At 45.1% G+C, this 21,962-nt stretch overlaps 2 protein-coding genes across 6 annotated transcripts in view; one reads left to right on the top strand and one right to left on the bottom strand.

Moving 5' to 3' along the window:
* Nucleotides 1–2,330: 2,330 nt before the first annotated feature.
* Nucleotides 2,331–21,962, bottom strand: part of LOC130191970 (solute carrier family 23 member 1-like) — a 63,441-nt gene continuing 43,809 nt past the window's right edge. For 3 of the 5 annotated variants that reach the window (XM_056411755.1, XM_056411756.1, XM_056411758.1), the window contains 13 exons: nt 8,912–9,082; nt 8,157–8,314; nt 7,984–8,072; nt 7,812–7,879; nt 7,122–7,303; nt 6,281–6,401; nt 5,987–6,143; nt 5,472–5,619; nt 5,292–5,397; nt 4,439–4,568; nt 4,211–4,354; nt 3,641–3,736; nt 2,331–2,721 (listed from right to left, as the gene is read on the bottom strand). In XM_056411755.1, the coding sequence (XP_056267730.1) occupies nt 2,510–2,721; nt 3,641–3,736; nt 4,211–4,354; nt 4,439–4,568; nt 5,292–5,397; nt 5,472–5,619; nt 5,987–6,143; nt 6,281–6,401; nt 7,122–7,303; nt 7,812–7,879; nt 7,984–8,072; nt 8,157–8,314; nt 8,912–9,082 (1,782 nt within the window). In that variant the 3' untranslated portion in view covers nt 2,331–2,509. Of the gene's footprint in view, nt 2,722–3,640; nt 3,737–4,210; nt 4,355–4,438; nt 4,569–5,291; nt 5,398–5,471; nt 5,620–5,986; nt 6,144–6,280; nt 6,402–7,121; nt 7,304–7,811; nt 7,880–7,983; nt 8,073–8,156; nt 8,315–8,911; nt 9,083–17,804; nt 17,852–21,962 lie in introns of those variants that run through there. The other 2 variants (XM_056411761.1, XM_056411757.1) reach the window with 2 other exon arrangements.
* LOC130191974 (uncharacterized) lies at nt 19,009–21,116 on the top strand. The gene is made up of 3 exons (XM_056411772.1): nt 19,009–19,970; nt 20,153–20,249; nt 20,541–21,116. The coding sequence occupies exons 1-3, from the start codon at nt 19,243–19,245 to the stop codon at nt 21,000–21,002; spliced, it is 1,287 nt and encodes a 428-aa protein (XP_056267747.1). The 5' UTR covers nt 19,009–19,242; the 3' UTR covers nt 21,003–21,116.

Here is a 21,962-nt window from a genome sequence, read left to right as displayed (position 1 = left end):
GCTTCAGGACGTTCTAACGGGTAAGAAAACTTTATAACACTTACGAGGATTGACCTCTGTCACCCGATCTGAATTTACTTTAATTCAATTAAATAAGGGTATTTTTATCTAAAAATTGCTCTAAGGGGTGAAGACAATTAAACTCAAGCATACATTTTTTTTTCCACAATTCTAAAACACAAAAAAATCTTTAAACTGGGATTAATAAGGAATATTGGAGAAAACTCCATCTGAATAAATTAGAACTATGACGTCAAATACTTTATTCAGTGACCCGTTCAGACCTCTTTTTAGGTGACATAGCCCCGGGAATAGGTACCCCCTGGGGGGGCCCCTCAAGTGAGAGTGTCTAGTGCGGGCCGAAACACTCGTTGACCTTGAGATCCACTACTGATGAATTGTCCCTCTGGGGAGGTCTGAAATGAAAACAGGGTTACTTTTAATTATTGTTAACTGTTATTCAAAGACCAATACAAGGTTACACAATTACAATTTTAGACTTGCTCTAACATTCAAATTATTAAAAATTGATAGGATACGGATGGGATTACATTATTGCACCATCAATACAAATGTTTACTTACCGTACAAAGAACTATTATAAACTTTACATGATCTAAAACGTGAATACAAACCTGACATTAGAACAAAGAAATACTTACCTCCAATTTACCTTTAATCCATCTTTTATTTTAAACTAGACCTCCCTACCTCCGGACACTCCCCCTTATGGAGTGACGGGTAGGTTTGCGGACTCTCCTATCTCGGGGAGTAAGGGTTCTTGGTGTAGAGACTCCCCCCCTTACAGTTCTGCTTCCTACTTGTTCACACCAGTTCCTTAGGAGCTTAAATCCATCTTTTAGTTTCAAATTAGGCCCCCCACCTCCTGACACTCCCCCTTATGGAGTGACTGGTAGGTCTGCGGACTCTCCTATCTCGGGGAGTAAGGGTTCTTGGTGTAGAGACTCCCCCCCTTACAGTTCTGCTTCCTACTGGTTCACACCAGTTCCTTAGGAGCCTAAACCTTATCATCTGAGTTTAAATCTCTGCCCTAAACCTTAAAATTACTTAGCTGAGAATACACAGGTCAAATACTGACCTTGGACCTCTGAACATGGAGGTAATATCGCTCAAACTGGAGATCCACCATCTGATTTCTCTTAAAAACAAGGGTCAAAAGACTGACCTCTGAATATGAAGGCCATATCTCTCAAACTGGAGATTCACCACTGGATGTTTCTTAAAAAACCAGCAATGGGTCTGTTGATGGACCTTGGACCTCTGATGATGAAGGCTTGAACACTCGAACGAGAGTTTTATTCCCAAAACAATCCACCTACGGAAATGCGTAACCTTAACCCTTGCCCTAAACCTTAACCTTTACCCTTACCCTAATCCTAACCTTAAACTTTTACCTAAAACCTAAACCAATAAACTCTTAAACCACCTAACCCTAACGATAACTATAAGCTTATACGGCACCGGACGAATCTTAGCCGCCTCGGGCCCGTGGACCGGACTCATTTGGGACCCCAACCTCTCTTTCTAAACAAATCCTTTAGGACTCAATAGTGGCCCTTACCAGTAAATCACTACTCCTGTTTGATTTGAAAAACTTTTACTAAGGTCGAAGATCCAACGCAAGGGGCATACATGTGACAAGCGTTGGTCAGTGCATGAACAGGGTCCCCCATCATACGCTTAAGCCCGCAGGGCGGTAGCAGGGGGTCCCGAAACCTAATAATCCTAACATTAATCAAAAATATCCTCTATACATTGTTAATGTGGTAAATGACTCTTCTAGGTGGAAGTGTCTGGTTTCTAATGAAATATCTCCAGAGGTGTATAGAGGCCCATTTCATCAACACTCCAGTGTTCTAATGGTACATTGTGTTTGCTAATCGCCTTAGAAGACTAATATCTGATTAGAAAACCCTTATGCAATTATGTTAGCACAGCTGAAAACAGTTATGCTGGTGATATAAGCTATACAACTGGCCTTCCTTTGAGCTTGAAGTTTGAAGAACCAAATTAATACTTCAAATATTAATCATTATTTCTAACCTTGTCAATGTCTTGACTATATTTTCTATTCAATTTTCAATTCATTTGATAAATAAAAGTGAGTTTTCATGGAAGACACGAAATTGTCTGGATGACCCCAAACTTTTGAACGGTAGTGTATATTGTAAACAAGTTGCTTCTAATACAAAGAAATGATTCATAAAGTATATCTGATGTTATCCTTCTTATCTTAATTTTTTGCTTTCATCCTCAAAATGATCTGCACTGTCGACGAGCTGCAACTGAGAATAACTGAACAACAGAGCAGCAGTTTGAACGTTTTTAAAATTAAGATTACAACCTGAAACATGACAACATATGCAGATTATTGAATCAGGAGTAACACATTCACCAATGTGATCGACTGCAGAGGTACATTCATAGGAGACGGACAGTCTCGTGCCGCCACGTGTTCCATGCCCATTGAGTCGTCGGTGGACCAAAGTCACAACTTGGTGCCAGGCAAGTCCAGATCTGGAGCTGCGTCCTCCTCGGGCGGGGGGTCAGAAGCATGGAAGCCCCTAAAGGAGGGGCTGATGGGAAAGCGACTGAGCCATCGAGTCCGTCTGACCACACCCATCCCAAAAGGAAGATCATACGAGGAAGAGGAGGAAGAAGAGGCCCTCCACTCAACTAAACCCCGCTCCTGTTTCGAGCCTGGGGACAAAAGAAACATAAAGAAAGAGTCATTACAGATTTAATTCAAAACTGATTTTCACAAATGACATCTGTGGGCGTGTTCAACACTAACATAATAGTGAGGGGCGTGGTCACCACTAACATAATAGTGAGGGGCGTGGTCACCACTAACATAATAGTGAGGGGCGTGGTCACCACTAACATAATAGTGATACACTGAGCTCTCCTCTCTCCTTATGGATGCTTAGGATACACTGAGCTCCTCTCTCCTCTCCTTATGGACGCTTAGGATACACTGAGCTCCTCTCTCCTTATGGACGCTTAGGATACACTGAGCTCCTCTCTCCTCTCTCCTTATGGATGAATTTTCATCTCTCCATCACACATTATTAACTCTGCTTCCTCTCCTGAGTCCAGCAGGTCCAATGGACCCTCTGACACATTTCAGAGGGTCCATTGGACCTGCTGGTCTGATGTCATGGCGCTGCTGAAGCCCCGCCCACTCCTCCTCTACGTCCACCTGATGGATCATGGAGGTCTGGATCGTGGTCCATGCCGACTACCAACAATTAAACACTGTCAGACTCAATGAATGTGTTGCTACTCTGTAATGATTCCTTCTGGTCACATGACATCTATTGTTCATCTGGTCACATGACATCTATTGTTCATCTGGTCACATGACATCTATTGATCCTTCTCTGTTCTTTCCTGAAGGTTTCTTCCCTTTTTTCCCCATGAAAGTTTCTTTTCTATTTTTGGGAGTTGTTCCTGGTCCGATGTGAGGTCAAAGGTCAGGGATGTGTCTGTGTACAGATTGCAAAGCCCTCTGACCCAAATTTGTCATTTGTGACAATGGACTATACAAAATAAACTGAATTGAATTTAACAGTATGTAATTGTGTGTCTATATGATGTGCACATTTGTGTTTGTTACCTGGTATTGTGTTGTCAAGACAAAAAGCCAAAAATCCTCCAACAAACATCTCAGTAGACAGAAGAACCGTCAGAATATGGTCCAGATCTGCAAGACCTGAACACAGAAAAGTGATCTGTAGGATCTTCATCTACACAGGTTGACTAACTATATCCCGTTCTACTTTGTAAAACATGTGTGATCAGGAATTTAGATGAAAATGCTTCGACAGCGAAAACAAGATGATGTTGTCCTCCCCCTGCGGTGGAGGCAGAGGAAGACAAACTTCTATTGTCCTTAACGAACCAAACGTATCCCATCAGTGACCAACACGTTTAAAATAAAGCTCACCAACCAGATCACTTTTTGACATTACGTTAGTATATTACATCAATACAATCTCTGCATTCAACCTACCCTCAGCGATAGGAGCACTGGGCTGCTGTGAAGCACATCTGGAGCTACCGGGAGTTCAGTGCCTTGCTCTATGGCATGTGGGGACAATGGGGAGGCTAGAGATACAACCTGGTACCTTGCAGTGGCTCAGATCGGTCCACAGAGATAGCGGTTGTAGTCCGCACACAAACACACCTGTGCTGATGGAGTTGGGGTGTGTGTCCAAGTATGTTGGCAGCGTCAGACCAAAGAACATTGAGAATCCCAGAACAAAAAGATTTCTTGATGAGTTCAAATCCACCAGCTGCAGGTTAGAGAGGCCGACTGCCGTGATCATACCTGAGAAACATGATCACAGCTGCATTACTATTGCCCAAGAAACATACCGTTAAAAAGCTAGATGTGAACTCGACTGTGACTCACCAAAAAGAGTGCAGAACATTCCTCCAAGGATCGGATCTGGCAGGGAAGCGAACAGAGCGGTGAACTTCCCAACTGACCCCAATATTAACATGATAGCAGCTCCGTACTGCACCACCCGCCTGCTGCCAACCTGTACACAAGGTCAACGATTCAAACATCCACACCATCAACTGACTGCCGAGAACACTTTCTTTCTGCAGACTTCAGTATGAGTCCACTTTGGAGGGACGTGATTTGTTCATTATATTTGGATTTTCACACACACTAGATTCAACTTTCTACCGGGAGTTTGGTTTTACTCGTGGCAAGAAGGAGCGGTTCTCTCACTGGCCTGTAGGGTAGAACCAACAAGGAGCCACGGTCTTAGTTGCAGATGTCTGAAACTCGTGGCAGATACCCTGACTACCAGTTAGAAAGGTGGAGGCACAAGCTGCAGAGGCTCAGGAGTCCTTTGAAAAGGTCTCGGGACAAATTGGTCTGAAGAATTGTTGCAGTCGTGTCAGCGTTTTGGATGTCTGGTAAAGTAATAATTCACCAACGACCTTCTCTCCTTCTTTTCTAACGGGAGGATTTATTCTCTGATCACAGGTCAAACACAAGCTCGATGCGACTGCATCACAGCACAGTCCTACTGGGTCGGCACCGCTCAGAACCCAGAACCCAAAACCACTCTGGTCTCCCAAACAAGGCCGGCTCTTCAAGCACCCACATCCCGAGACGGGGTCCTGACCTGGGATCTGCTCGTCTGCTCCTTCCTCACAGGAGGGGGGCCCTCGTCCCCCTTCCTCACAGGAGGAAGAACCAGTACATTTCTCCAGAAAAATAAATAAAACACCACTGTGGCCTTAGTTACCTTGGTGATGCCCAGAACTCCGATATTTGGACTGGAGGAGGTGGAGCCGTTTCCTGTCCCTAAAAGACCAGCAATGATGCAACAAACGCCTTCAGTGAAGATTCCCCTGAAACCCAAAAAAAGATCAACCACCTGTGGGAGCGAAGACTGCCAGGTTAGACAACATTACTTCCTGTTTACCTGTTGATGGCGTGGACTGGAGGGGGTGTGGCTCCAGACAAACGAGCACAGGCGTAATAATCACCAATTGATTCCACGATGCCCGCCATGGTGGCACTCAGCATCCCCAAGACCCCAGCAACCGTTACCACCGGCAACCCCCACTGGCCTATCACAGAGCAGAAGTCCATTTATTCTGATTTGTGTTCATCTTGTCATTTACTGTGACCTCACAGAAGGTTGAACTAGCTTTTTTATTCACCACTGTCCAAGTTTAAGATCCTTGTTTTTCCAACAGATGCTAAAATGTGTCAGACACAATTTTAGGAATAAAATTACTTTGGATTTAAGCTAATTAAAATTGAACTTAAACACAAGAAACATTTGATTCTGTTGATCTTGTGATGTGAAATTTAACAGAGGAACATGCAGGTACAATTGATTTTTAGACCACATGTTCTGGCCAGCTGCGATTAAAGCCTGTGATTGGCTGACTCGAATGGCAGGTGTAAAGCTTGTGATTTCCGGTTTCTTACAGGGGTAGGGTACTCTGAACCAGGGTGCAGAAGCCATGATGTCCCCACGGGCGTCAGTCCGGGCCTTGTGTCCGTAGCCATCAGGGTCGCTCGGCAGCAGGTTGCTGAGCGTCATAATGTAGCACACGAGCCAAACCAGCATGATGGCGAGGATGATCTGAGACGTCACAGAGAAAGGAACTCGAAATACCTTTTTGTATCTTGAAGTTTAGAAAATTGAAGGAGACTCACATCTGAGGACCTGATATGATCTGACACTTTGCCTGATTTGGTTTTTGATTATTTCATATTTACAGGAAACATTTTGAATATCTGGATTCTGGTGGAGGTCAGTCCTTTCTTCCTGTTGTAAGCAGGAACAGGAAGTGAAGTCTCTCTGAGGTACTGAGCAAACAGCACAATGAGCAAAATACACCTGCAGAGATATAGAGAGAGGCAGTGAGAAAGAGAGAGAAAGACTGACGTCTACACTGTCGATGGAGGACAAGGAGAAGGCCACCAGCAGTTGGGTTGTAACCCCTAAACCAAACCACAAGAGGACCTCCCCAGAATCGGAAGGTCTGACCCTCTTTCCACAATCCCTGTAAAGGTGTCTTGGGGCAGGCTCCGCGGTGTGCTTCCTCCATTGTCTTGTGTGGTGTTCAGTGCATTGTCTCCCCCTGAGATCAGTCCAACCATAGAGGTGTCGTCCCGACCTGGATGATGGTGTTGGTCGGGAGGGTTGGCGGTGCAGTCACAGCTGTTTAGACTACACACCTGTGACAGCTATCGAGCAGAGTGATCCGCCCCCAGCTGAAGGGGAGGTCTGAGTAAGGACGTTGACAGACCAGTATGCTTCTTCTCTTGTTCATATTCTTATTGCTTATACTTTTTTTGCCGTGTAAAGTGCATTTGAGTATCTTTTAAATAAAATGTATTATTATTATGTCCGGTGGACAGACAGTTTACAGACCCGTCTCTCTGGAACGGTTGTAGTGACTAGTGAGCGCTATGAACAACATCCTTCTCAATGGCATCGCGGTGTGGATAGCTACTGGGACAGATTCCATCCACTGATTCACTCTGGAAGCAAACTGATGGGGATTAAAGGTCGGACAGACAGACAGGTGGACGGATGGACAGACAGGTGTCTTACAGTGCTGAAAGGCCCCAGTGGGACCCAGCTCTGTCTCCAGCTGTGGTAAACACTGACAGGCCGATCAGTGAGACAGTTGGAGTGATGGTGAGTGGACCAATGTAGTCCAGCAGCAAACCTGGCAACCCGCACAGACCAATCAAAAGCTCAACTGCACTGGATACGATAATGGCCCCCTGGATCTGAAGCACAAAGACAAATAATCAAAGAAGCAAACAAACACAGATAAACCAACACAAGAAGGATTCTGTCAAACTGCAGCTGGAAGGTTTCCAGTGGAAGTGAAACCATATCAAATGTCTTCCTGACCCCCAGAAGGCTAGGGTTAAGGTTAGGGCTTAACCCTACTGTTAATGGTCCCAGTGCTCACTAGAGTTCCCACTCTGATGAGAGCAAGGGAACCAATCCAGCACCTTCCGATTGTGTTCATGAAAACAGCCTCTGAGGACATGTGCAACCAAAGTGAGAACGCACCTCTCACTTTGGTTGCACATGAACTGAAGGGTTAGGGTTCCACTGACACGGACCCGGACTACACAGGAAACTAAGGATGTTTCGACCGACAGTCCTTCTCCATGACCTCCATGGACTACTCCAACAGAGAGCATGCTTCAGGAGCCACGGAAGCTGCCCTCCATAAGCCCAACATCTGGACCCACCGAACCCACTGCAGAACAACTGATCACGTACCTCTCTCATGCGTGGTTGCCAGATATGTGCGGTGCTGAGTGGAAGACTCCAGTTCCCATAAATCTCCTCTGCAGAAAAATGAAACAAATCCCATAATTATCATCATGTTCCGATTGTTTGGTGACAATATTTAAATATTTAAATCACCAGATGAACAGAGGGAATGTCTCACCCTCGCTGGGGCACCGCCAGCGGTCAAGACCAAGGATGGCTTGGGCAGGGATAAGGAAAGCAAAAGCACTGGCCTGAAATAGAGGAAGCCTACACACACACACACACACACACACACACACACATCAGACTGACTCCGACATAAACTGACTCCGACTGGCTCACCGGACTTACCGGACTCCGACGGTGGTCTGGATCAGAGTTGTGATCCCGACTGTGGTGAAAATGGTTCCAACAAGCTGACTGATGGTGTTCTGGTCTCGACCAACACACATGGCCTCTGCCAGAAGAAAAGGCACCGCCACAGTGCCGCTGAAACACGTCAGGTAATGCTGAGGACAGATGAGGACACTGTTGACATCAGCGCCAACGCCTCCTCTACCAGGAGCCACAAGGCGGTACAGATCGGAGCTGTGCACGGTGTCCCACCAGCACAACGTCAGGACATCCATTGTTAAGCCACAAGAACTTCAATCGGTTTGAAATAGTTCCTTGTGTTTTGAAAAGTATAGATGTTACTTATCAAGAAAGACATTCTGTTCATAGTTTTTTGTAAACTTGCTGCATATTCCTGGTATGATAAAGTGATTTAGTCAAACAATGCAAGTCGTTTGGAAGATCATCCTCAGCCCTTTCTTTAACATGAAACGGACCACAACAAGTGGAATCTGCTGGATCAGAAGAACCTCCAAATAAAAACGCACCACCACTTGTTGTGGAGCTGCGAGTGGTCTGTCAAATATCTCCGCTGTGGATGAAACAGAAGTCTCCGTGCTGGCCAGAAGTGGTCCAATTGAAGTTTTGCCATATTCTAAACTTTTGGGAAATAAATGAACTCAGACTCGTGCCAACCTCACTGAATCAGACTAATTTCAATCAAGTCTGAACCCAATATAGAACATATACGCCCAGTATATTGTAAGGGTTACCTGTAGTCCAAGTAGAATACACAGGTACCAGGGTGGGACATCTTCGATGGTGTAAATCATGTCTGACCGTACACCCTGCGCTGCTATTGGCTGTCTGTTTCCTTCAGCTTCCATTGGCAGGTGAACCCGGTCTGCCTTCTGGCTCTGCCCTTCTGCCGAGCTATCATTACTCTGATTGGACAAACAGGAAAACGCTGGAATTATAACATTTATAGAACACAAACCGTTACAAAGAGCAGAATAGAGGCGTGCCAGTAGAGAGTTGCTATGGTTCGGTTCACACCCGGTGCATGAGCCACGATTCGGTCATGGAGGTCTGGATCGTGGTCCATGCCGACTCCCAACTGTTATACACTCTGTCATACTCAATGAATGTGTTGGTACTCTGTAAGGATTCCTTCTGGTCACATGACATCTATTGTTCACCTGGTCACATGACATCTATTGTTCATCTAGTCACATGACATATATTGTTCATCTGGTCACATGACATCTATTGTTCATCTGGTCACATTCAATTCAATTCAGTTTATTTGTATAGCCCAATTTCACAAATTACAAATTTGTCTCGGAGTGCTTTACAATCTGTACACATAGACATCCCTGCCCCAAAACCTCACATTGGATCAGGAACAACTCCCAAATAACCCTTCAGGGGGGAAAAAAGGGAAGAAACCTTCAGGAGAGCAACAGAGGAGGATCCCTCTCCAGGATGGACAGATGCAATAGATGTAATGTGTACAGAAGGACAGATTTAGAGTTAAAATACATTCAATGAATATGACAGAGTGTATGAATAGTTCATAGTAGGCATATTCCACGATGGAGACCTCCACGATCCATCAGGCAGATGGCGGTGGGGAGGAGGAGTGGGCGGAGTCTCAACAGGACAGTGGCGTAGTCAGGAGCAGGAATTCCACGACCCAGACCTCGATGATCCATCAGCAGATAGGATCTATGTCGTCTCATAGGGTCCGATGACCCCATGAGGCGTGAAGTCAAAAGGACACCGGGAGAAAGCAGAGTTAGTAACGTGTGATTGAGAGATGAAAATTCATCCTTAAGGAGAGAAAAAGAGGAGATAGGTACTCAGTGCATCCTAATACGTCCCCCGGTAGCTATAAGCCTATAGCAGCATATCAAGGGGCTGGACCAGGTGAACCTGATTCAGCCCTAACTATAAGCTCTGTCAAGAGGAAAGTCTTCAGTCTACTCTTAAGCGAGGTGACTGTGTCTGCCTCCCGGACTGAAGGTGGAAGCTGGTTCCATAAGAGGAGCTTGATAACTAAAGGCTCTGGCTCCCATTCTACTTTTTAAGACTCTAGGAACTACAAGTAGTCCCGCATTTAGTGAGCGTAGCTCTCTAGTGGGGCAATATGGTACTACAAGCTCCTTGAGATATGATGGTGCATCACCAATCAAGGCTTTGTACGTTAAGAGAAGAATTTTAAAAGTGATTCTTGATTTTACTGGGAGCCAGTGCAGAGCAGCTAGTGCAGGAGTGATGTGATCTCTTTTCTTAGTTTTAGTGAGAACACGAGCTGCAGCATTCTGGATCAACTGGAGGGACTTAAGAGATTTATTTGAGCAGCCTGATAATAAGGAGTTGCAGTAATCCAGTCTCGAAGTAACGAACGCGTGAACCAATTTTTCTGCATCTTTTTGAGACAAGATGTGCCTGATTTTTGAAATATTACGTAGATGAAAGAATGCAGTCCTTGAGATTTGCTTTACGTGGGAGTTAAAGGACAAGTCCCGATCAAAGATAACGCCAAGATTCTTTACAGTGGTGTTGGATGCCAGGGCAATGCCGTCTACAGAAACCACATCACCAGATAATTGATCTCTGAGGTGCTCATGGCCGATTAAAATTACTTCGGTTTTGTCTGAGTTTAACATCAAGAAGTTGCAGGTCATCCATGTTTTTATGTCTTTAAGACATGCTTGAATTTTACCGAGTTGGTTGCTCTCCTCTGGTTTTATCGATAAATATAGTTGAGTATCATCTGCATAACAATTAAAGTTTATGGAGTGTTTCCTGATAATATTGCCCAAAGGAAGCATGTATAAGGTAAATAAAATTGGTCCAAGCACAGAACCTTGTGGAACTCCGTGATTAACGTTGGTGGTTGTCGAGGCGTCATCGTTTACAAATACAAACTGAGATCCATCTGATAAATAGGATTTAAACCAAATTAGTGCCGTGCCTGAAATGCCAATCGACTGCTCCAGTCTCTGTAATAGGATGTCATGGTCAATGGTGTCGAATGCAGCACTAAGGTCGAACAAGACCAGGACAGAGAGGAGTCCTTTATCTGCTGCCATTAAGAGGTCATTTGTAATTTTCACCAGTGCCGTCTCGGTGCTGTGGTGTTTTCTAAATCCTGATTGAAATTTCTCAAATAAATTATTATGATGTAGAAAGTCGCACAACTGATTTGCGACCACTTTCTCAAGGATCTTGGAGAGGAAGGGGAGGTTAGAGATCGGTCTGTAGTTAGCCAACACCTCTGGATCCAGAGTGGGCTTCTTCAGGAGAGGTTTAATAACAGCCACTTTGAAGGAGTGTGGTACGTGGCCTGTTAGCAGAGACACATTGATAATATCTAATAGAGAGCCGCCAATTAAAGGCAAAACGTCTTTAAGCAGCCTCGTCGGGATGGGGTCCAAGAGACAGGTAGACGTGTTCGAAGTAGAAACCGTTGAAGATAATTGGTCACGGTTGATGGGAGAAAAGCGGCTCAAATATACACCAGGGCATACAGCGGTTTCCAAGGCCATTCCACTTGAGGACAGATTGGCACTGGTTATGGGCAAGAGAATATTAATCTTGTCCCTAATAGTTAAAATCTTTTCATTAAAGAAGTTCATAAAGTCATTACCACTGAGGTTTATAGGAATGCTCGGCTCCACAGAGCTGTGACTCTCTGTCAGCCTGGCTACAGTGCTGAAGAGAAACCTGGGGTTGTTCTTATTTTTCTATTACTGATGAGTAATAGGCTGCTCTGGCATTACGGAGGGCCTTCTTATAAGTTTTAAGACTATCTCGCCAAACTAAGCGGGATTCTTCGAGATTAGTTGAACGCCATATGCGTTCAAGCTTTATGACGTTTGCTTCAGTTTGCGGGTCTGAGGGTTATACCAGGGAGCAAACCTCCTCTTCCTCACTGTCTTCTTCTTCAGAGGGACTATCGAGTCCAGTGTCATTCTCAGAGAGCCTGTGGCACTGTCAACAAGATGATCAATCTGGGATGGACTAAAGTTAGACCAGGAGTCCTCTGTTATATTGAGACGTGGTATCGAATCAAATACAGAAGGAATCGCTTCTTTAAATTTAGCTACAGCACTGTCAGTTAGACATCTGGTGTAGAAACTTTTGACTAACGGAGTACACTCCGGTAGTATAAATTCAAAAGTTATGAGGTTGTGGTCTGACAGAAGAGGATTCTGTGGGAAGACGATCAAATGCTCAATGTCAACGCCATAAGTAAGAACAAGATCAAGCGTGTGGCCAAAGCTGTGAGTGGGTTTCTGTACTCTCTGACAGAAGCCAATCGAGTCCAACAAGGAGATGAATGCAGCACTAAGGCAATCATTATCAACATCCACATGGATATTAAAATCTCCAACAATAATAACTTTATCAGTTTTAAGAACCAAACTTGATATAAATTCTGAGAATTCAGATATAAACTCTGAATATGGACCTGGTGGCGCGTACAGAATCACAAATAGAATTGGCTGTAGTGTTTTCCAGGTTGGATGTGAAAGACTAAGAACAAGGCTTTCAAATGAGGTGTAGTGTAATTTTGGTTTAGGATTAATTAATAGGCTCGATTCAAAGATGGCTGCTACTCCACCTCCTCGACCGGTGCCTCGAGGAATGTGAGTATTAATATGACTTGGAGGAGTCGATTCATTTAGGCAGACATATTCTTCATGGCTCAGCCAGGTTTCAGTTAGGCAACATAAATCAATGTGATTATCTGATATTAAATCATTTAGTAACACAGCTTTAGATGACAGAGATCTAATATTTAGGAGACCACATTTCATAGACCTGTTTTGTTGCACTGCTGAAATAATGGTGTTAACTTGTATAAGGTTATTGTGTACGACTCCTCTTCTGCTTACTTTTGATTTATTTAATTGAAGTGGCCGTGGGACAGACACAGTCTCTACTCTAGGGTCATGGGTGGGTAACTGCTCGAATGGAAGAGCAGAGAAGGGTGTTAAACTACAACTCTGCTCCCGGTTCCTGATCTGAACCCTGGGTTGTCATGGATTAAGTCCAGTGATCAACTTGGTCATATTCGCAGAAATGAGACGCGCTCCGTCCAACGTGGGATGAATGCCGTCTCTCCTCATCAGATCAGGCTTTCCCCAGAAAGTCTTCCAGTTGTCTACGTAGCCCACATTATTCGCTGGGCACCACCTCGACAGCCAGCGGTTGAAAGACGACATTCGGCTATACAATTCGTCTGTCTGCAAATTTGGGAGAGGGCCAGAGAAAATTACGGTGTCCGACAACGTCTTGGCATAAGCACACACCGATTCCACATTAATTTTAGTGACTTCCGAGCGGCGGGCTCGGGCGTCATTACCACCGGCGTGTATTACAATCTGACTGTATCTCCGCTTGTCCTTAGCCAGCAGCTTCAAACAAGACTCCACGTCGCCCGCTCTGGCCCCCGGGAGGCACACGACTCTGGTCCGCGGCTTCGCTATTTTCACGTTCCTGACTATAGAGCTCCCGATAACCAGGGTGTGTTCCTCAGCGTGTCGCTGAGCAGGGAAAACTGGTTCGAAACGTGAAGTGGTTGGTGCACAGCGGGCTTCTGTGTAGACTTACTACTCCTGCGAACAGTTACCCACGATCCCGGCTGCACGGTTACCGCCGGGGAACAGCTATCAGCTGACTGTAGCTCCGCGCCGGCTACGGGAGAGGGCGGGCTAACTAGCATAGCTGTCTGAGCATCTATTGTTCATCTGGTCACATGACATCTATTGTTCATCTGGTCACATGACATATATTGTTCACCTGGTCACATGACATCTATTGTTCACCTGGTCACATGACATCTATTGTTCATCTAGTCACATGACATCTATTGTTCATCTAGTCACATGACATCTATTGTTCACCTGGTCACATGACATCTATTGTTCACCTGGTCACATGACATATATTGTTCACCTGGTCACATGACATCTATTGTTCACATGGTCACATGACATCTATTGTTCATCTAGTCACATGACATCTATTGTTCATCTAGTCACATGACATATATTGTTCACCTGGTCACATGACATCTATTGTTCACCTGGTCACATGACATCTATTGTTCATCTAGTCACATGACATCTATTGTTCATCTAGTCACATGACATCTATTGTTCACCTGGTCACATGACATCTATTGTTCACCTGGTCACATGACATATATTGTTCACCTGGTCACATGACATCTATTGTTCACATGGTCACATGACATCTATTGTTCATCTAGTCACATGACATCTATTGTTCATCTAGTCACATGACATATATTGTTCACCTGGTCACATGACATCTATTGTTCACCTGGTCACATGACATATATTGTTCACCTGGTCACATGACATCTATTGTTCACATGGTCACATGACATCTATTGTTCATCTAGTCACATGACATCTATTGTTCATCTAGTCACATGACATATATTGTTCACCTGGTCACATGACATCTATTGTTCACCTGGTCACATGACATCTATTGTTCATCTAGTCACATGACATCTATTGTTCATCTAGTCACATGACATCTATTGTTCACCTGGTCACATGACATCTATTGTTCACCTGGTCACATGACATATATTGTTCACCTGGTCACATGGCATCTATTGTTCATCTAGTCATGTGACATCAATTGTTCACCTGGTCACATGACATATATTGTTAACCTGGTCACATGACATCTATTGTTCTGTCCATCCTGGAGAGGGATCCTCCTCTTTTGATCTCCTGAAGGTTCCTTGCCTTTTTTCCCTGTGAAAAGGTTGTTTGGGAGTTGTTCCTGATCCGATGTGAGGTCAAAGGTCAGGGATGTCTATGTGTACAGATTGTGAAGCCCTCTGAGGCACATTTGTAATTTGTGACAATGGACTATGCAAAATATACTGAATTCAATTGAATTGCTTCCATAAAAGAGGAGGAGCTTGATACTGAAGGCTCTGCCTTCCATCCTACTTTTAGACTCTAGGGACCACAAGTAGCCCCGCCTCTATTGAGGCAGCTCTCTAGTGGGGCAATATGGTACTACAAGCTCTCTAGTGGGGCAATATGGTACTACAAGCTCTCTAGTGGGGTAACATGGTACTACAAGCTCTCTAGTGGGGTAACATGGTACTACAAGCTCTCTAGTGGGGTAACATGGTACTACAAGCTCTCTAGTGGGGTAATATGGTACTACAGGCTCTCTAGTGGGGTAACATGGTACTACAAGCTCTCTAGTGGGGTAACATGGTACTACAGGCTCTCTAGTGGGGTAACATGGTACTACATGCTCTCTAGTGGGGTAACATGGTACTACACTCTCTCTAGTGGAGTAATATGGTACTACAAGCTCTCTAGTGGGGTAACATGGTACTACAAGCTCTCTAGTGGGGTAACATGGTACTACAAGCTCTCTAGTGGAGTAGTATGATACTACAAGCTCTCTAGTGGGGTAACATGGTACTACACTCTCTCTAGTGGAGTAATATGGTACTACAAGCTCTCTAGTAGGGTAACATGGTACTACAAGCTCTCTAGTGGGGTAACATGGTACTACACTCTCTCTAGTGGAGTAATATGGTACTACAAGCTCTCTAGTGGGGTAACATGGTACTACAAGCTCTCTAGTGGGGTAACATGGTACTACAAGCTCTCTAGTGGGGTAACATGGTACTACAAGCTCTCTAGTGGGGTAATATGGTACTACAGGCTCTCTAGTGGGGTAACATGGTACTACAAGCTCTCTAGTGGGGTAACATGGTACTACAAGCTCTCTAGTGGGGTAATATGGTACTACAAGCTCTCTAGTGGGGTAATATGGTACTACAGGCTCTCTAGTGGGGTAATATGGTACTACAGGCTCTCTAGTGGTGTAACATGGTACTACAGGCTCTCTAGTGGTGTAACATGGTACTACAGGCTCTCTAGTGGGGTAACATGGTACTACATGCTCTCTAGTGGGGTAACATGGTACTACACTCTCTCTAGTGGAGTAATATGGTACTACAAGCTCTCTAGTGGGGTAACATGGTACTACAAGCTCTCTAGTGGGGTAACATGGTACTACAAGCTCTCTAGTGGGGTAACATGGTACTACACTCTCTCTAGTGGAGTAATATGGTACTACAAGCTCTCTAGTAGGGTAACATGGTACTACAAGCTCTCTAGTGGGGTAACATGGTACTACAAGCTCTCTAGTGGGGTAACATGGTACTACAAGCTCTCTAGTGGAGTAGTATGGTACTACAAGCTCTCTAGTGGGGTAACATGGTACTACACTCTCTCTAGTGGAGTAATATGGTACTACAAGCTCTCTAGTAGGGTAACATGGTACTACAAGCTCTCTAGTGGGGTAACATGGTACTACAAGCTCTCTAGTGGAGTAGTATGGTACTACAAGCTCTCTAGTGGGGTAACATGGTACTACACTCTCTAGTGGAGTAACATGGTACTACAAGCTCTCTAGTGGGGTAACATGGTACTACAAGCTCTCTAGTGGGGTAACATGGTACTATAAGCTCTCTAGTGGGGTAACATGGTACTACAAGCTCTCTCGTGGGGTAATATGGTACTACAAGCTCTCTAGTGGGGTAACATGGTACTACAAGCTCTCTAGTGGGGTAACATGGTACTACAAGCTCTCTAGTGGGGTAACATGGTACTACAAGCTCTCTAGTGGGGTAACATGGTACTACAAGCTCTCTAGTGGGGTAACATGGTACTACAAGCTCTCTAGTGGGGTAATGTGGTAGAGTTCAAGGGATTAGGGCTCAGCTTCCTGTGATAATTACAGAAATATAATCGACTGTCTTTCACTGAGCTTTGCGTCACACAGTGGCTCCTTCAGGAAGGACTCAGACTCCCTGCAACACTTCACCATGGTTGAGGCTTCTGTCTCAGCACCGAGCGGCCTAATTACAACCTATGGAAAGCCACGGGGCAAATGCATTGCATGTCCCAAACAAGCATATCCCAAATTAGTCACTGGAGACCACTTCACTGAGTCACTTGAGACCACTTCACTGAGTCACTTGAGACCACTTCACAGAGTCACTGAAGACCACTTCACCGAGTCATTGAAGACCACTTCACTGAGTCACTGAAGACCACTTCACTGAGTCACTTGAGACCACTTCACTGAGTCACTGAAGACCACTTCACTGAGTCACTGAAGACCACTTCACTGAGTCACTGGAGACCACTTCACTGAGTCACTGGAGACCACTTCACTGAGTCACTGAAGACCACTTCAATGAGTCACTGAAGACCACTTCAATGAGTCACTGAAGACCACTTCACTGAGTCACTGAAGACTCAAAGCCAGATTCAAACCCAACTGGACCAGCCGTGTTCTGAGAGTTCCTCTGGAGCGTCGAGAGGAACTCTCAGAACCAAACACACCATGTGGGCCGTCAGGCTCAGTCGTTGGTCGTCTTGAATGACATTACATCACAGATCTTTGTCACCTTTTTCCCAGAATTCACTGGACACAATTTTCCTGTTTGTAACCAGTTCAACTCGAATTTAAATAAAGCTTTGAGAGTTTGAACACAGTGAAGAAGTGACCGTCCTGCAGACACACAATAAGCAGACCGTTTAGAGACAACAATAAATTAATCCATCACTTTACCTTAGAAGCAACTTCCATTCCACCTGCAACTGATCAACCACCTGCAACTGAAGAGAGACAGGGAGTTTCAGGTGAAAGTCCACACAGATGAACTGCAGATTATTAACCATCACACACACACACCTGTCCAGCTGACTTACTCTGACAGAGGGGTTATTGGTCATTGATTATCACGCATGTCCAAAGTGTAACTTCTCTCTAGTTATCACGCAGTCTTGTCCCCCGCTGTCCATCAAGAAGGACATGACTGACCTACAGCTGGTCCCAGACCAGCCCTCCATCATATGGACAGCAGGGGACAAGAAGGACATGACTGACCTACAGCTGGTCCCAGACCAGCCCTCCATCATATGGACAGCAGGGGACAAGAAGGACATGACTGACCTACAGCTGGTCCCAGACCAGCCCTCCATCATATGGACAGCAGGGGACAAGAAGGACATGACTGACCTACAGCTGGTCCCAGACCAGCCCTTCATCATAGGGTTAGGGTGAGACGTGGTGGAGCAGAGGGTGAGACGTGGTGGAGCAGAGGGTGAGACGTGGTGGAGCAGAGGGTGAGACGTGGTGGAGTAGAGGGTGAGACGTGGTGGAGCAGAGGGTGAGACGTGGTGGAGCAGAGGGTGAGACGTGGTGGAGCAGAGGGTGAGACGTGGTGGAGCAGAGGGTGAAACGTGGTGGAGCAGAGGGTGAAACGTGGTGGAGCAGAGGGTGAGACGTGGTGGAGCAGAGGGTGAAACGTGGTGGAGCAGAGGGTGAGACGTGGTGGAGCAGAGGGTGAAACGTGGTGGAGCAGAGGGTGAGATGTGGTGGAGCAGAGGGTGAGACGTGGTGGAGCAGAGGGTGAGACGTGGTGGAGCAGAGGGTGAGACGTGGTGGAGCAGAGGGTGAGACGTGGTGGAGCAGAGGGTGAGACGTGCCTAAACGGTGCCTGAACCGATACTTTTTTTTTTAACGCACAATGAGGACATTAAAAACCTCTTGGGCCATATTCCCTGTAGAAGCCGTTATCATGGAGCACCGACACACAACGGATATCAGACTGTTAACATACACAATGTTCTCCATTATATGTGATATGTATTGTTATGTGCAGACCTTATAGGGTTAATCCTGTCACTGTGTTGATGGGCAAAGAGAACAACCAATCAGAGGGACTGAAGATGACACGTGACACATAAAGTGTTGCTTCTGACAGCCAGAGTTACAGTCAGTGCGTTTACATGATGGTATAATTCGAATCTTGCTTTAGTCGGACTATGCTATCTTTTGGGGGATCAGCTGTTATCCCAATATACATGACAGTGAGTAATTCGAATCATTGGCCGAAAGCATGTCATATCCGATACGATAGGCGGCGCTGTTTTCATAACAACTCGTGGTGATACAGCCATTTCCGCTTGACCTCTTCACCACTACCAACAACATTTCGGGAAAGATGGCGAACAGAGAGCAAGGCGAAGCTACATCCCTCTACTATTCTTCCATGGTGTTAATAGGAGTACAGCGAATGCAAATGGCGCTATTGGCTGAGTTGATAACGGAGAGAAGACGCCGTCGCCGAAGGTACATGGAGAATTTAATTCTGACAACCAATATGTTGTTGCACTTTGCCATTGTACCGCAAAAGTCTCGGCGAGCAGTCTGGATGAAGAGCAGAAATAAAGTCTTCTGGGAGAGAGATGTGTTGACCTTATTTGATGACGAGGACTGGAAAGCGAACTTTCGTATGACTCGAAGATCTTTCCACAAGATGTGTGGAATTATGAAAGGAGTCATGAAGCCCGCGGAGGTGACTGTTCGTGCACCGATACCGCTCGAAATGAGGGTCGCCATTGTTCTCTACAAGTTGGCCAGCTGTGCCGAATACAGAGTTGTTGCCAACCAGTTCGGCGTCCACAAATCGACGGTGAAGAAGATGGTGTACCAGTTCTGTAATGGAATGGTTACGTCGGCCTTGGGACACTTCATCAAGGTGCCCACGACAGAAGAAGCCATCGAAATAGCCACCAGATTCGAACAGAAGTTCAACATCCCCCAAATCATCGGGTGCATTGATGGAACCCACATTCCTGTTTTACCTCCAAGTGATGGCTACAAAGACTTCGTGAATCGCAAAGGATGGCCCTCGTATGTCCTCCAAGGCGTAGTGGACGACATGTATCGGTAAGTTTGGGCCAAATACATTTTGTTGTCTGCACTGTGCAACGTGAATGCTTACTGATATGTTCAATTCACCGCGACCTCAGGCCTGCGTGTTTGTGTGTGTCCTGTGCCTACATATATTCACGTGTGTGTTCCAGTGTGTCGTGTGTGCCATTAAAACCTGACAAATTGTTCTCTTTAAGCTTCTGGAGCATCAGCTGTAAGATGCCTGGGTGTGCTCATGACGCTAACGTGCTGAGGCAATCGAAGTTGTTCAGCCAGGCACACCTGTTACCAAAAGTAAGTCCAACTGTACTCTCAAGACATATTAATGTATGGATAAAATCAATAAGATAAATAAATGAGTTAAGCTACTGAAAGTTAGTCATGCAGGAACTAGTGGAGCTACCACCAAGCTATTGAGATTTCTAGGTATGTCACAAGCTTAAAGTAGTATGATGTTTTTTAGAGGCTTTATTATGTTTTTATGGATATTATGTTTTCTTTATGCTGGGCCATTTCGTAAGCAATGTGAATGGGCCATTTAGTAAACAAGTCCAACACTGGTAACCATTTTGTTTCTCTTCCCAGGAACCAAGAGAAATCAATGGAGTCTCAATCGGCCACTTCCTGTTGGGAGATCCAGCGTATCCTCTCATGGACTGGATCATGAAAGGCTACACCCATTCCCCAAACATCACCCCTGAGCAAGAGTCCTTCAATGTCTACTTAAGCTCTGCAAGGACCACGGTGGAGATTGCGTTTGGGAGACTGAAGTCACGCTGGAGAGTTTTGATGAAGCGCAGCGACTTCCACTATTCATTCACCCCTAAAGTGATTGCTACCTGTTGTGCGTTGCACAATTTCTGTGAGAATGAGAAGGAAGTTGTGAATCCCAACTGGTCAGTGGAAGCGGCTACACTTGCATCGAACCTGCCACAGCCAGGTGGCCGTGCCAACAATCATGCAGACAATACAAATGGACAGAGGATCAGAGCCACCCTCACAGATTACCTGAGTGCAAACTTCCCCCTGCGCAGACCATACCTTTAGATGTCTTGGTATTCATTACATAATTGCCAGTTTTTTTTAACGGTTTGTAAATACAATTCATGTACAGTTCATTTGTGTTTCATTCCACAAATAAAGAAACTCACAGAAGTTTTAGTTAAGTGTTTTATTTATAAGAAATATTAAGAGAAGTAAAACAAGGTATAATAGCACACAAGAAAAGCACACAAGTATAAAGGGTAAAACCTCAAATGTCACAGAAAAAACATTTATCTAAATTCTGATTATATATATATATAAACACACTAAGGTAGTCAACAAATTGTGCTGTATGACCGATAAGGTGCTTTTCCGGCAGTAGAGCAAATAAGTAGAAAGAACAAATAGTGTAAAGTGAGGTCTGCAGGTTGAGTCTAAGGTGCAAAATGACATGTGCTGAATGAGCCTAGTGCAACTGATGGTAGTGGGAGGTGGCTGGGAATCCATAACCATAAGACGCATCTTGCGGTGGTTGATGTTGTGGTGAGAATGTGTTTGGTTGAGGTTGAATGTTATCTATTCTCTGCATCAGCTTCTCAACCAAACTGTCAGTGCGGAGGATGCTGGCGATCAACCGCTCCTCCCGGGCCTCACTTCTTGCCATGTCCTCCTTCCATTCTCGCGTCATTATTCGCATCTGGTCCACGAGCACATCGACGTCTCTCATTCGCCTTGGTTGTTGGGTCCTTGTTCCTTTAAGAAATGGCAGGTATAATGTCAGTTGTATCCCTACCGCTTAGACATGTGGTAGTAACCATCTTGACATCAGCTGTTTGTTAGACTACACAGGATGAGTGGATGCATCGCATGAAGATTCTTTGTGATGCCCATCTGTTGATGCAGTTATAATATTGCAGAACTTACCAGGTAGATCATCTGTAAAAGGTGGAGTGCAAGCTAGAGTCGACCAAACTGAGGAGGTAGCACGCAGTGGAGTCGTTCTTGAAGGTGGTGGAGTTGACC

This window comes from Pseudoliparis swirei, chromosome 3 (assembly GCF_029220125.1).
Source record: "Pseudoliparis swirei isolate HS2019 ecotype Mariana Trench chromosome 3, NWPU_hadal_v1, whole genome shotgun sequence".
Classification (NCBI taxonomy): domain Eukaryota; kingdom Metazoa; phylum Chordata; class Actinopteri; order Perciformes; family Liparidae; genus Pseudoliparis; species Pseudoliparis swirei.
This window is presented reverse-complemented; position numbering and strand designations above follow the sequence as displayed.